Consider the following 14,987-nt stretch of genomic DNA (forward strand, 5'->3'; position numbering starts at 1 on the left):
CAATAGCAGGATATCGATACAGACTCAGATCGTCTAGCAAGTTGTGCACTGACTGCTGCTCGCGCCCGTGCTTACTGTGCTCGCGCGGATTGAGATTGTGCCGTGCGCGCGCATTCGTAATCGTAACCGGAAAAGGAGTCGTCATCAGCGCAGTAAGTGACAATCGCAAGCAGCTTTTATTGGTTTAAACAAAAGCTTTCGGGTGATTTTGTTCTAAATAGGACGTTTCATCGGTATTAAAAATAAAGAACACTCAAAATTTACACAGGTTGTTTTTATTCGTCAAAGTCTCGAGTATATCGCTAAAAACACACACCAGCCTGTTAGCTTTCATGCTAGTCAACGTTAAGCAACGTTAGTGTATGAAATAGTAGTGAGCTTTAGGCTATGCAAAAATATTAAAAATATCGAAAGAAATGCCCTTTGTGCTTTTAAATGCTGCCTGAATTATTTTATTATCTAGTTTTATGAATAATAAAGCTCATCGACCAGGTAAAGAGCACTTTCATGTAAGGAGTTTTGTTTACTTTTATTCCTTTTCATTTAAAAAAAAAAATATATATATATATATATATATATATATATATACAAGGGTTACCTAACCCTAAAATATATATATATTTTATTAGACACAACTCCATGTTAAGGGGTTTATCAAAATATATGCTTTTTAACAAATTCGTAAATAATGTATGAGTGAATGTTAAATAAAGATGACTAGAACAATAAAAAGATTTTAAAATATTATATATGTTATAACATTTTGTTGTTATATCACTTGAAATTAAAAGTCAACATGTAAAGTGACTAACCACGGTTTATTTTGTTGTTATAGGAAGTTTAGTGGCTTTATATCTGAAATAGATTATATAGACAGTTTTGGTTATGAATATCTAGCTACTTGACTAAGTGATTCAAAACTGGGAGTGTCTTTGGCAAACCTTAGTAAATCCAATGACTTATTCTTCCAGTGTATTACCTTGGTATCTTGTAAACATGACTTTGTTTGAATTCTTTGTGTTGTAATCACACTTCTCTCCATTTCAGATGATACACTTCTTTGGATTTCAAGAAGGATCATGTCCATGGAGATGAGATCTGACTTTCTGTGATGGGTATCATAGGAAGATGAAAAGAAACACCAAATGATATGATTGTCCTCCTCACACTCATCTACTAAAGAGTTAATTGTTGGCCATCTTAAAGTGTTTTATATTACATCCTCGAAACCATGGTGGACAACCGCTATGCCACGGCGCTGGTCATCGGCTCTGTGCTGAGCCTGCTTGCCACTGTCTATCTCTCTGTTGCCATGGGAACACAGCACTGGTACCAGTACCACAGTCAGCCGGCCAGCAACGATGCCAACAACGATGCCAACAACGGCACATTCCTGGAGGCTCTGCAGCGGGACTTTGAGGACGTGGATGAGAGTGTCTACAGTGTCGCTCTCTTCCAGCTGAATGGCACGCTGGGTCTCTGGTGGCGCTGCATTCTCATACCCAAAGAGCAAAGTAAGGAGAGGATGATCGAATTTGTAATTTATGATTATGTATTTATTATTGTTAGTTGTGCACATGGTTAAAAACTGATGCCAACTACCTTTTCTCGCTCTCTGCTTCCTTCTTTACCAGATCCGACAATGGTGACTAAATGTCACACCTTTACTTTGGCTCAGCAGTGGGAATCAAAGTTCAAACATCCTGGAAATATTAACAGCGGAGAAGATCTGCTGCGTACCTGTAAGTCCTGACTCAATATATTGCCCAGTCTCAGTTAAGATTTTAATGTTTATTTCATTCACTATTAATTGTTTATTTTCCAGACACAGTCCTAATCAGATGTGTGTTTTTTTTAAAGTAAATGAAAGTCTTTCATATGTAGCAGGGCTTGACAAAAGGACTGCCTAAAGGCCCGGTGTCAGTGTGAAAGATTCTCAGGACAGTTGACAGAATTGTCACTTGCCCGATCGGGCCAGTGATGTGTCATCACGAAAGTTAATAATTTGCACATGTTTTTAAGTCTTGCCAATTTAAACATTCAAGCGATTTTTTTTTAACCATTCAGATTCAAGTGCAATAAGATGCGAAAGAGAACTTTTTTAGTTCACCCAAAAATTACTCACCCTCATGTCGTTCCAAACCTGAAAGACTTTCATTAATCTTCTGAACACAAAATAAGATATTTTTAATGAAATCGGCGAGATTTCTGTCCCTCCATAGACAGCGATGCAACTACCACTTTGACGTTTTAAAAAGTTCATAAAGAGATCGTTAAACTAATCCATATGAATCCAAATTTTCTGAAGAGACTTTATCGCCTTATATGATGAACAGATTGAATTTAGGCTTTTATTCACATATAAACATTGATCAGCGAACATAAACAGAAGTTCAACCTAACCTGCTTGACGCACGAGAGCAAACCTCTTGGGAAAGCTCATTGGTTATCGCACATCAAGCGAACATCAGAGGTGTGAATCTTGCCTCACGATTCGATTACAAGGTAACGATTTGATTACAAAATGATTCTCGATGCATCACAATGTATCGTTTCCATCAGTTCTTTTCTTAATAACATTACTGTATTAATAATCACAATATAGCTATTTTTTTATTTTATCAAAGAGTCACGAGCACACGCAGCTTTTGCGTAGCAATCGTCTGCAAGCTGCGACATCATTATAAATAAAAAGGGAACAAAAACATTCGTGTTGTTTACATTATATGCACTTGGACGCCGATTGCCAACAAAACACAGGCATTTTACTCGCCGCCTGCGGTTCTGACTCATGACTGGGATTTATCGCTGAGACTCCGTCTCAACCGATCTGCAAATTCAGCGTCGAACTGGGACTTGCTTACAAAACATTCGTCACCAAAATTCCTGGAGCTAACAAACATACGTGCACAACTCCATTGCTGCCCCGGAAAAACAAACTGCATTCACTCTTCCCTTAACGCTGGGTTCTCTGGGAAGCTGAAAAAGGTTATCTTTCCCTCACAACCAAAAACACACTTCTTTGTTGATATTGTTGAAAAATCTTTCAGCTTAGATTAAACCCCCCTTTAAAAAAAGAACAAAGCTGCAAATAAACAATAGAACAAATATAATATTAGAAAGAAACAAATTAAATGATCAGTGGTTTACTTTTTTCATTTTACATCTAAACAGAAGCATTCAAGTAAGAAAACAAATAATCAAACGTAAAAATCACTGCGTAGTCTTTAGTGTATTTATTACAAATAAATTGATTATTATTAAAACGACAAAAGTAGTTCAATCAAGAGTGGCGAGTGGTTACCTCTTTTATTTGATTAACATTAATGAGACAATATGGCCTGTATATTAAAACCTACTGTATCAGGATCTAATATAATGTTGCACATCAGATGATTTTCCTCAACAGTTAACCAAATGTTCATTTAAGACATAACAGATTATGTTTGTGTGAATACTCGCCAAGACAGATATTTTGAAATACTGTAATTCTGTGTATATTGGGATCGCGCGCTGTCTGAGACGCGTGTTTGTGCACGCTTCAGATGTGTCAGTCAGTAAGATCATTTTCGTGGCTTATCACTCTTAAAGGGTTAGTTCACCCAAAAATGAAAATTCTGTCATTAATTACTCACCCTCATGTCGTTCCACACCCTTAAGAACTTCGTTCATCTTCAGAACACAAATTAAGATATTTTTGATAAAATCCGAAGGCTCAGTGAGGCCTCCATTGACAGCAAGATAATTAACACTTTGAGATGCCTAGAAAGCTACTAAAGACGTATTTAAAACAGTTCATGTGACTACAGTGGTTCAACCTTAATGTTATGAAGCGACGAGAATATTTTTTGTGCGCCAAAAAAAAAAGACTTTATTCAACAATATCTAGTGATGGGCGATTTCAAAACACTCCTTCATGAGGCTTCGAAGCTTTACAAATCTTTTTTCGAATCAGTTCAAAGTATGCAGTTTCGAAGCGTGTATCAAACTGCCAAAGTCACGTGATTTCAGTAAACGAGGCGTCGTTACATCATAAGTGTTTCGAATGTCAATGATTCACGTGACTTTGGCAGTTTGATACATGCTCTGAACCACTGATTCTAAACAAAAGATTCATAAGGCTTCGGTCTTAAGGTCTTACGGGTGTGGAGCGACATGAGTGAGTAATTAATGACAGAATTTTCATTTTTGGGACTAACCCTTTAATAACTTTCAACATCAAGCACATCCGCACTTTACTTTCTCATCCCTGCATGTTCCTTTCGAAACCAAAACCAAAAGTGCTTTGCTTCTGATGGACATACTTAACTTTATTACTATATAATGAGTGTTCTTTATTTAGCCTTCAATAAAACAGTACATTAATATGTATGATAGGCCTTTGTAATTACATTTTTAAAAAATCGAATCCTTTGTTTTAATGCGTCGATGCAGAATCGTTCACATCAGCATCACAATGCATCATAAAAATGATTGTATTCCACAGCTCTGGCGAACATGCTTGAGCTACTGTTTACCACACGTTTACTATTGATGAATGTCAACGGTAAACATGTCATTCACCTGATTCACCTGACAAGGTGAACTACTAGTTAGTTAGTTATTAGTTTTTGCTGTGGTATCGAAAATGGAATCATAGATGTTTGTTTGTGTTGTGTGTGTCCTCAGACCTGTGGAAGTGTCAGTTCCTGTTGCCGCTGGTCTCTGTTGGGCTGGTGTTTCTTGCGGCATTGATCGGAGTGTGCGCCTGTCTATGCCGCAGTGTCACTCCCACCCTGTTCGTAGGGCTGCTGCATCTGGTGGCCGGTAAGACAGTTGTACATTGTGTATAATGGGGGTAATCACAGCTAATAAGCATTTTCCACAGCTCACCAACAAAGAAAGCATTACATTTTAACATATATTTTGCTCCCAGGCCTGTGTTCCCTGGCCACCGTATGCTGTTTCCTCATGGGTGTGCGTCTGCTACATGACATATCAGACCTGCCAGAGGGCATGGTCTCCTCTCTGGGTTGGTCCTTGTTTTTGGCCGTGGTCTCGTCTCCGCTGCACATCATGGCTGCTGCACTCTTCATATGGGCTGCGAGGAGTCACCGCCAACACTACACTCGAATGACAGCCTACAGGGTTGCCTAAGAAACAAGAGGACTGACTATAGAGTTGCTCTGATAGAAAGCACACAGCCATGCTTGCTTCAGCAACTGCTTTTGCCACTAACCTAGCTGTTATTTGCAAAAGTTATGAAGGAAACAGTCAGAACACACCACCCAAAGTTAGTAGCACCATCCACTCATAGCACTCTCCTGTGAATACTTACATCTCTTGAAGGATCTTCCTACTATATAACTGCCTTTTTAACCACTCTGTTAGCATCTTCGCTGTTTAAGATGAGAAACTAAACCTCTCTACCACAGCCAATCAGACTCTTGCGTCTATAAACAGTAACACTATACAGTGGTTCCTCAGGGTGTCACTGTTTGTTTAGTCACATTTTACCTGTTGACTAAACTTATTTTGATGTGTTTAGTTTCATATCCTCCTTGTGTTTTAAAAAACACCTATGTTTTTATTCAGCCTGAGTTGTAGCTACTGACATTGTGAAAAGAGCGCTTTGCAATCCCAAGATGCAGCAGGGTTTTGCCTTGGCCCGAAAGATTGTTTGCATCTGTCATAAGCAGTAACCACTCGAGCCTTTTGTGTTTTCCTGAACGTTTGTTGTGCTTATTTATTATTTTTTTCTTGTGCTTTGCATTGGTTAATCTGTTTACCATATAGTTTCTCTTTGAGAATGTATTACATCATGTACATTACACTTGTTTAGTAACTTTGTTTAGAATCCAATTATAATGTTTTGTGATGGTTCAGGTAGCCATTTAAAACCATCTCAGCTGTGGTTTATATACTTATTTGTACTTCATTTGAAGTGTTTAGCTGGTGCACAGTGTCTGATTTTCACCGTAATGTTCGACACAGTTTACTGATTTTATCAGACGTTTTGCGTAGATTGATTTGACAGCAAAATTACTTAGGCGGTCCATATAAAGCCAAAATTAGCAAAAGACACTCAAAAAAACACTGGCGAAATTAGTGCAAAATTTAAAAAAATTTTTGTCAAATGATGTGGGCAAGTGTCTTAAAACATCCAGTTACTGTTGTTGTTCATCATGTATAATATGCACACTTGGATGCAAAAGACCTGAGATCATCACTGATATCATATTGTAAAATATTACAAGCAACTGATGGTAAAAATCACACCGTGTACATCCAGCTTCATTTGATTTCATTGTGCCATGCGGTTTATTCTGTGTTGTAATATTTGAGATGTTCTTTTTTTTATTCCAAGCCTGAGAGAGGCTTGATTTTCTCAAAGCAATCAGGTTGAGAGCAACAGCTTATGAGCAATACAGTCAAGAGGATACCTCACACTCCACAGCCCACTGTGACATCATCATGATGGTGTCCCAGATACTTCAGACGGTTTTGCCTTTTTTATACAGTTTTGTAAGCATTTCTGTTAAATGAACACTTTGCTGGTCACAATAAATATCTTTTCATCCAAAACATTGTTGCTCATGTTTTTAGCTGTAGATCAAAATGAGCAATATTGATTGTCATATAAATAACATATTGTACAAATAAGTACATAATGTTTACCTGAGTTAAAAGTGACTGAAAAATTAAAATCATTTGAGACATTCTGTGTTGTGAAATCATCTGATTGATATTATATTTGGTAATCATAGAGATCTTTTCCTTTCTTCTTCAGTGTTTCTGCACTTGCACCGTTGGAATCGTCAGCGTCAACTTTTTTGCCAAGTGAAAAGCGATTCCCTTTTCATAGTAAGCACACTCATTGATAAAGAAAGGATGAAGTGGCTCTTCTTCTTCGTACTTCACAGTTTCTCCAGAAAATGACAAAAACAAAGGGTCACCCCGCTTGAGGAGACAGAAATCTCTGTCCTAGAAAAAAGATAAAAGAAATATTATTTTGCATAAAGAAAATTAAGTATTTTTAAGCCCAGATTATTTGCATTGTGACATTCTGTAATTTACAAAGCATGGACATCTTACATTTTTCTCATTTTATATGATTCCCAATTTCCCATAAAAAATATTGCAATACAATAATTTGTAAAATTTAGATCGGCATAAAGTCAGTACAACAAACGCTTCCATGGTGAATTAATACTTTACCATTTTAATAATTTACAAAAATGCAACAGTATGTATCGTGGATAGTGACAATATGTATTGTGTGTACTTTACTCAAAATTAAAATTCAAGTTTACAGAGTTTTAGTGTCATTACTACTACGTTAAACTACTATATATAATGTTGAATATAATATTTGTGAGTCCTGATAATGCCAAATGTCTTGTGTTACCAGTAAAAAGTGGCCTACATTATTTTAAATATATCTAGTCAGTGACAGAGTGCAAGCATATTCGTTTTAAAAATAATTCTTCAGAATCATGGATATTTTTATTCTGGTGTCACCACTGTCCTGTGCATTGGGTTACCAGCACCAAATCCAAGCCTATTCATTTCCACCCCAAATGTAATATCAAAATAATGTAATACATTTTTTGTTAACCTTTTACCATATGTCTTGGGAGTATCGCAAATAATATTGTATTGTGAGTTCAGTATCGTGATGCGTATCGAATCGTGACATGAGGGTATCGTTACACCCCTAGATTACAGTAATTAGAGATTACAGAGATTTTTTTCTCCTGTAAGAAAAAAGGGTTAAAAAATAAAGGCCCTAAAATAATCTTATTTTTTTATGACCTGGGCATGTTCATGAGGTTCACAACAATTTGGCTGATTCTGTGTGTTAATATAATAAAACAGCAGAACGATCAGCACCTGCAGCTGAGGATGAATGGCAGCTGTGAGAGTCCGAGTCTCGGGATTTCTGGGATAATCAATACTTTTGATAAACTTGAAGGCTTCCATATCACCGCCTTCAAATACTGTTCCTGAAAACAAAATAAAATACACTTATTATAGTATTGCAGAAAATACACAAGTAAGCCACGTTTGTTTAGGTCTTACAGTACCTGAGTTGAATTTGTGGATCCAGTCGATTGTCATGTCGACGGCCTCTTTCATAATGAAATAGATGTCAGCCCTGACGACACCATGTGGCTGTGGCCCGACCTCTATTGCTACAGAAACACAAGTCATGATTCTCGTCATCTGAGTGTGTATTTGTGCTCGAGTACTCAAAGGAAATGCACTGAGAAAACTTACAAAAGCCATGCTTGGATACAGACTCCAAGGAATATGCATCACTAATCGGGACATCCAGTACCAGAACTCTCACAGGCACTTTGGTTATCTTAGTCTTAAATGTGCACATGACAACACACAACATCAAAACACACATGCACAGACAGGGAAAACTACTCTACTCATGGAATTGTACACACACTTAAAATGGCACATAAACAAAAATCCAGGTCTGTGGTTCTTAACTGGTTTTACTTCAGGACCCAGATTTTACATTGACAATCAAGTATCTATTTTGCTATCCTAACTATGCATGATTATATGGTTAGCTGCATTTTATTTTTTTTGCATTTATCATTGCTTTCCCCCTGCTGTCTAATCACACCTGTGACCCAATTTTAGGTCACAACAACCCACCAGCTGAGAACAACTGGCCTGGTTTACAGTATGGAGTTAGTTGAAGCACACTTGTGATGCTCTTGCCTGTAAGTATTTGCAGATGTGCAGGGTCACCCAGTCACTGGTTGTGTAATGGATGAGTGTGAGGCCCATGTTAGATGTGGTGTTATGGAGGTCACAAATCATGTCTATTGCATCTGCAGATCCCTTCAGTCCCAGCTGATTGTTCAGTTCCTGAGCGCGGTGAACTTCATATTGGCTGCTGTCTGTCGTAGGTGAACTTCAAGAAACAGAGGATAGATTTAAAAAGTGACATTTGCATGTAATATATTTACTTTCTTTGTAATAGGCCTATTGTAACTCCTAATGGTGTCATTAATAAAGCAATCAAGTTATCATAACATTACTTAAAATACCATGTTTTGGCATCATAACTCAAACAGGCATGTTTAATTAACTTATTTGACAGCAAAACCTTTCTAACTGAAATTTTAAAGGTTAAAGGGTTCGTTCACCCAAAAATAAAAATTATGTCATTTATTACTCACCCTCATGCTGTTCCACACCTGTAAGACCTTCGTTCATCTTCAGAACACAAATTGATAAAATCCGATGGCTCAGTGAAGCCTTCATCGCCAGCAATAGCACTCCCTTTTTCAATGCCCAGAAAGTTACTAAAAACATATTTAAAACAGTTCATGTGACTACAGTGGTTCAACTTTAATATTATAAAGTGACTAGAATACTTTTTGTGCACCAAAAAAATCAAAATAGCGACTTTATTCCACAATATCTAGTGAAGGACGATTTCAAAACACTGCTTCATGAAGCTTCGAAGCTTTACAAATCTTTTGTTCCGAATCAGTGGTTCAGAGCACCAAAATCACGTGATTTCAGTAAATGAGGCTTCGTTATGTCATAAGTGTTTGAAACTTCAATAGTTCACGTGACTTTGGCAGTTTGATTCACGCTTCGAACCACTGATTCGGACCAAAAGATTTGTAAAGCGTCAAAGCTTCATGAAGCAGTGTTTTGAAATCGCCCATCACTAGATATTGTTGAATAAAGTCGCTATTTTGTTATTTTTGGCGCACAAAAAGTATTCTCGTTGCTTTATAATATTAAAGTTGAACCACTGTAGTCACATGAACTGTTTTAAATATGTTTTTAGTAGCTTTCTGGGCATTGAAAAAGGGAGTGTTATTGCTGGCGATGAAAGCTTCACTGAGCCATCGGATTTTATCAGAAATATCTTAATTTGTGTTCTGAAGATGAACGAAGGTCTTACAGGTGTGGAACGAGTAATAAATGACATAATTTTCATTTTTGGGTGAACTAACCCTTTAAGAACTCAAAATTAGAATGTATTTAAAATTTATTCGCTCTTTCTTTAATTTGATTGGTCATGCTTGCAGAAGTTCTGCCTGACAACCGCGCTGATTGGTAGATAATAACACAAGGCCGTAAATAATTGCCTGAAAATTTCCCAACGGCTGTGCCTGTGACAAACTCATCGTCGTGACGATGAAAGTAGTGGGAGTAGAAGGATAACGTTAAATAGGTAGGTAAACGTTGAAATATATATACACTTTTCTTAATCTACGTTTTATTGTAACATTATTTTCAAGTTAATAAATTTCTGTAAGAAAACATTTCCCGGTCAAACCTTGCCCTAAGCTTTCGACATTTTAAAAAAGCTGTTAAAAATATTTATAGAAGTTTAGCTATGAAATGTAAGGTAGCAAACCTTATTAAAGCTGTTGGTGTGAAGCTAACTTGTTTTAATGATTATTTTACTTGTTCAATATAATTAAATGCAACAATATAAATTAGAAAATTTGAGGTAACGTACGTTACTTGCCTTAGTTATCTGTACTTAACATTACATATTTAGGTTAATCAAAATGCAGGCCACATATGAACTTGATGAAACAAATTAAATTGAGGGAATGAGTTTAGCTTTTTTCGAAAAAAAAAAAAAAAAAAAAAAAAAAAATCCAAAATTGAGAAAAAGTATATAAAAATAGCCCATTCCTGTGTACTACATTTTAAATCTTTTGTGAGAAACAGAAATATACATTATTATTCAGCAAAACTCTTGTTTTCTGCACTATAGCTCTTATTTGTTTGCAAACTATTCACTATTACATTTAAATCTTACATTTCATATAATTTCATTTTTTAATTATTTTTGACAAGAATGTGACATGAGATTAACCTACATTTCACTGAGATTAAACTAAACAGTCCATGCTGCAGTTCCTCATCTCACCTCAGCGTGGCTCTGTTGAAGCAGCGATTCATATCCGTGTCAACGTATCTTCTGCACTCTTTCACAGCCCGTGGGTTTGACAGAACAGTTGTTACGGGAATCGGCCATGCGCCGTCTCCCTTCTCTTTCCTCTGTCGCTCCATCTCCTGCACCAGATACACACCTGACAGCTCATTGCCATGTGTACCACCACATACGGCCAAACGACCCATTGCTGGCAGGAACGCTGATGCCATCTACAACAGAAAAGTAATAACATTCTTATTTTGAGTTTTCAAATGCCACATCAATATTTAAATGTCTGTCTTCTTGAATTATTATTAAATCATAAGCCCTTTCAGTGATTTAATACTGATATATAATACTGGCCTTCACATGTCACTTCACATATTGCATTTACAATGTTGTTCTTGGTAGACACACAGTACTAAACTAAGATTTTTATTACGTCTTAAATATTTTTGATGCAAATTTTACAAATAATCTGCAATGGGTGAGAAAGAGGTGTGACCAGTACAAGGTGAGTTCTATAGCTACAGTTAACAAAAATGTAGTAATTTGACTTCCATCGTAAGTGCATTACCTTAAACCTTGTCTCCTTTGTTTTTCCAAGCTGAAAACGTTCTGTGCCACAAATGCAATGCAAAGAGCTTAACCTATTTTGATTCAAACTGACAATATCATGTCATTATGTTGTTAACAATTTGAAGTTGTAGATAATTTGTAAAACTGCTTAGAGAGTTAATAGACTACAAAACATCCATTAATAATCCAACAGAGGTCAACAGAACAGGGCTCTCTTTGGGGAAGAGAAAGCATGACAAAGTCACACATTGACTATTTTGCACAGCTGGCACAACAGACAACACTGAAAATTCACTGTTAATGCAAACTAAAGAAAATCGCTGAGCTTGAGAAAAACAATTATTTACTGAAAGTTCAGAAAAACGGTAAATGTAAAGAAAAGTGTGGCGGCAGTGTTATAACTAAATCCATAAAGAGTGTGTTACTTGAATCAAAATAAATGCTTAACTGAAATAAAATAATATAAAAAGACTTGTTTTATTTCAACTAGTTGCCAAGGCAACATTTCTCATTTTAGTTTAGTTTAACTTGAAGAATTAAAATAGCTAAAATTAAATAAAAATTAATAGAGACAATATAAACATATAAAATAATAAAAAAAATGACAAAAAACACAACAAAATTACAAAAAAAAAAAAAAAATTAAAAATGGAAACTACAAAAATAAAGACAAATTAACAAAAACAATAATAGTATATAAGTTACACTAAAATAACACTGCGTAGAGGTGGACGTGTTTATGGAAAATGTTCCTCATTTGGATGAATCCGAAAAATATTCCACATGGAAAAAACTTTACGCATTCCAAATAAACTTGTCTGATAAACTAAGACAAAAGACTTAAGTCTTTAATCACATTACTTAAATCAGCAAGAATCCTTCCTGGAATTCCATGTAAACTGTAATGTGGCAGTTTCTAACAAAGTTACTGGCCAAATAGCATTTACTTTATTTATTACGCCAATGTTTATCCATGTGTGTATACCTTTAAGATCATGTGTGCATGGTATTAGTTAATTAAGCTCCAATGCTAGAGGGACTTTTGCTGTTTGCTTCAGAATTAGCTGTTGCTCTGTTAAACAACGCGCATTACAAGCTGTCTCACGTTTCTACAACAACATGCAACATATCAGAACAAAACTGCAAAAGGAAAAACTCCTACCGTTATTTTTAAGATAGAAGTAATGTTGTTTCACTCCTTCCTTCAAATGCTTTCCCTCTAATCGTCTTACTGAGTGGAGTTGCACAAGGCATCAGAGACCTTTGGACACATACGGTGAGGTGTGACAGGGCATGCGTGCTGACACACATTTAGCCAGTACAGGGGTAATCTAGCTGCAGGGGTTGCACCTACACACACACACACACACACGACCAGTTTAAGACATTCTTCCACAGTTGCGCAAACCCAGTAAAGTAACATGCAAAGCCATTATTTACCTCCTCCTCTGCCTCGCCTTCAGTCACCAGTGCTGGATCATCTTTCACACATGATGTTACAGAAACACTCTTCCACTGGCCATGAAGGAAGCTCCCGCATGAAGCCGGTGTTTTGCTGACTCATGCATGTGCTAAAAAGAGAGTGTGTGGAGGAAAAGCAAGAGGGGGAGGAGAAACATGACAACTGAGAGGACTGCAGAACTTATAGACTATTACCTAAACATTACGATTGTGCATAATGACAGAGAAAGGCGGAGAAGCATTTCGTAACAAACCATTATTTTCTGTCACAGTTTCCTCTTATTCCCCTAGGGCATGAACAGCTGCTGTTGCAGACACTAAAAATCCAGCTCTCATGACTCAACAGAATAAGATCATTAAAAATATAGAGGCAAGCAGCAATTGTCAGTGTTCAAGCACATGTGGAAAAACTGACCCAAATTAAAGGATTAGTTCACTTTTAAATAAACTTTTGCTGATAACTTACTCACCCCCATGTCATCCAAGATGTCCATGTCCTTCTTTCTTCAGTCGAAAAGAAATTAAGGTTTTTGATGAAAACATTCCAGGATTTTTCTACTTATAATGGGCTTCAATGGGCACCAGACGGTTCAAGGTCCAAATGACAGTTTCAATGCAGTTTCAAAGGGCTTTAAACGATACCAGACGATGAATAAGGGTCTTATCTAGCGAAACGATTGGTCATTTAAAAATAAAATAAAAAAAGTTTACGTTTTATAAGCACAAATGCTCGCCTTGCTCTGTTCTGGGATGCGCGTTTGTGACGTCACGTAATACGCAATTACGTTAAAAAGGTCACGCTTGACATAGGCGGAAGTACAGAGTCGGTGTTTACAACTTGAACGTGCAAATACTAACCCTGCGTCTCAATCAGCTCCCTAGTTTCCTAGGTCGTGAATCAGTATATCATGAAAGTGAATGTGGCTGATTCCCTGATCAGTGCCGTGACTACTGAACTAGGGAGCTGATTGAGACACACGGTAAGTCAAACGCCGTTTACAAAAAAGGTAAAACAACTAATGGTTCTTCCATCCTGTGTTATCAGTGCCATCAGACTGTCATACCCTTCTCCATCAGAACAAAAATACCTCTAAAGGGGGTCGCACACCGGACGCGCACATTATATTCGCGCATTGAGATTCTTCCTCTGTTGGCAATGGTTGGCATTTGCCACATGTGCACCACCACGTCTGCCCGATGCTGGAGAGGTGTGTGTCGCCGCAGCAGTCTCTTCCATCTGCCTAATTTCTTCCTCTGTGTATTCCGGTTCAAAAAGGTAGGGCAGGGTGAAAAACTCATCTTCTCCTCGTCCGACATTGTTGTTTTACCTTTTTTTGTAAACAGCGTTTGACTTAGTATTTGCACTTTCAAGTTGTAAACCGACTCTGTACTTCCGCCTATGTCAAGCGTGACCTTTTTAACGTAATTGCGTATTACGTGACGTCACGAACGCGCATCCCAGAACAGAGCAAGGCGAGCATTTGTGCTTATAAAACGTAAACTTTTTTTTTTTTTTTTAAATGATCGTTTTGCTAGATAAGACCCTTATTCATCGTCTGGTATCGTTTAAAGCCCTTTGAAGCTGCATTGAAACTGTCATTTGGACCTTGAACCGTCTAGTGCCCATTGAAGCCCATTATGAGGAGAAAAATCCTGGAATGTTTTCATCAAAAACCATAATTTCTTTTCGACTGAAGAAAGAAGGACATGGACATCTTGGATGACATGGGGGTGAGTAAATGATCAGCAAAAGTTTATTTAAAAGTGAACTAATCCTTTAACTACTTTTGAAAGAATCAGTCCTGTGATATCTGTGCTTGTGTCAGATTTTAACTTCTTTGTTCAAAGTTGCCCTATTATGATCATGTTATCTTATAGTGCCACCTAGCATTGAAAATTCAGAAAATGTTGCAGGTTTTCTCATAATGTTCTGTTGTCCATGTGTATCAAGTTTTGTGAAATATATCAGCCTGTATTTGCTAAACGATTAAATGAATAAAGTTTAGCATCTCTTGATGATACACAACCAATT

General features: G+C 36.9%; 2 protein-coding genes and 1 long non-coding RNA gene across 7 annotated transcripts in view; 2 read left to right on the forward strand and 1 right to left on the reverse strand.

The window, feature by feature from the left end:
• On the forward strand, positions 1 to 6,564 carry cldnd1b (claudin domain containing 1b). Its single transcript, XM_048196143.1, has 5 exons — positions 1 to 152; positions 1,048 to 1,514; positions 1,635 to 1,742; positions 4,669 to 4,806; positions 4,916 to 6,564. The coding sequence occupies exons 2-5, from the start codon at positions 1,232 to 1,234 to the stop codon at positions 5,134 to 5,136; spliced, it is 750 nt and encodes a 249-aa protein (XP_048052100.1). The 5' UTR covers positions 1 to 152; positions 1,048 to 1,231; the 3' UTR covers positions 5,137 to 6,564.
• Positions 6,273 to 13,242, reverse strand: acy3.2 (aspartoacylase (aminocyclase) 3, tandem duplicate 2). Of its 3 annotated transcripts, none has more exons than XM_048196142.1 (9): positions 12,935 to 13,242; positions 12,657 to 12,844; positions 11,493 to 11,533; positions 10,910 to 11,145; positions 8,722 to 8,917; positions 8,260 to 8,353; positions 8,067 to 8,174; positions 7,873 to 7,985; positions 6,273 to 6,963 (listed from the first exon to the last, which is right to left on the reverse strand). In XM_048196142.1, exons 4-9 carry the CDS (start codon positions 11,143 to 11,145, stop codon positions 6,766 to 6,768), a joined length of 945 nt encoding a protein of 314 aa, XP_048052099.1. In that variant the 5' UTR covers positions 11,493 to 11,533; positions 12,657 to 12,844; positions 12,935 to 13,242; the 3' UTR covers positions 6,273 to 6,765. The 3 variants fall into 3 exon arrangements, with proteins under 3 accessions (XP_048052099.1, XP_048052098.1, XP_048052097.1); XM_048196141.1 differs by having other exon boundaries at positions 11,493 to 11,580; XM_048196140.1 differs by lacking the exon at positions 11,493 to 11,533 and having other exon boundaries at positions 12,935 to 13,241.
• The window catches only part of LOC125271864, a 17,878-nt gene continuing 13,912 nt past the window's right edge, over positions 11,022 to 14,987 (forward strand). For all 3 annotated transcript variants that reach the window (XR_007185730.1, XR_007185731.1, XR_007185729.1), the window contains exon 1: positions 11,022 to 11,158. This is a non-coding gene — a long non-coding RNA (uncharacterized LOC125271864). The remainder of the gene's footprint in view (positions 11,159 to 14,987) is intronic.

This window comes from Megalobrama amblycephala, linkage group LG7 (genome assembly GCF_018812025.1).
Source record: "Megalobrama amblycephala isolate DHTTF-2021 linkage group LG7, ASM1881202v1, whole genome shotgun sequence".
Taxonomy (NCBI): Eukaryota; Metazoa; Chordata; class Actinopteri; order Cypriniformes; family Xenocyprididae; genus Megalobrama; species Megalobrama amblycephala.

Coding starts and splice junctions, on each gene's coding strand:
- cldnd1b (XM_048196143.1), top strand. CDS start 1,232: ATGGTGGACAACCGCTATGCCACGGCGCTGGTCATCGGCTCTGTGCTG. Junction 1,515..1,634: donor TCTCATACCCAAAGAGCAAA/GTAAGGAGAGGA, acceptor CTTCTTTACCAG/ATCCGACAATGGTGACTAAA. Junction 4,807..4,915: donor GCTGCTGCATCTGGTGGCCG/GTAAGACAGTTG, acceptor TTTTGCTCCCAG/GCCTGTGTTCCCTGGCCACC.
- acy3.2 (XM_048196142.1), bottom strand. CDS start 11,145: ATGGCATCAGCGTTCCTGCCAGCAATGGGTCGTTTGGCCGTATGTGGT. Junction 8,354..8,721: donor ACATCTGCAAATACTTACAG/GCAAGAGCATCA, acceptor TGCACATTTAAG/ACTAAGATAACCAAAGTGCC. Junction 8,175..8,259: donor TGTATCCAAGCATGGCTTTT/GTAAGTTTTCTC, acceptor GTGTTTCTGTAG/CAATAGAGGTCGGGCCACAG.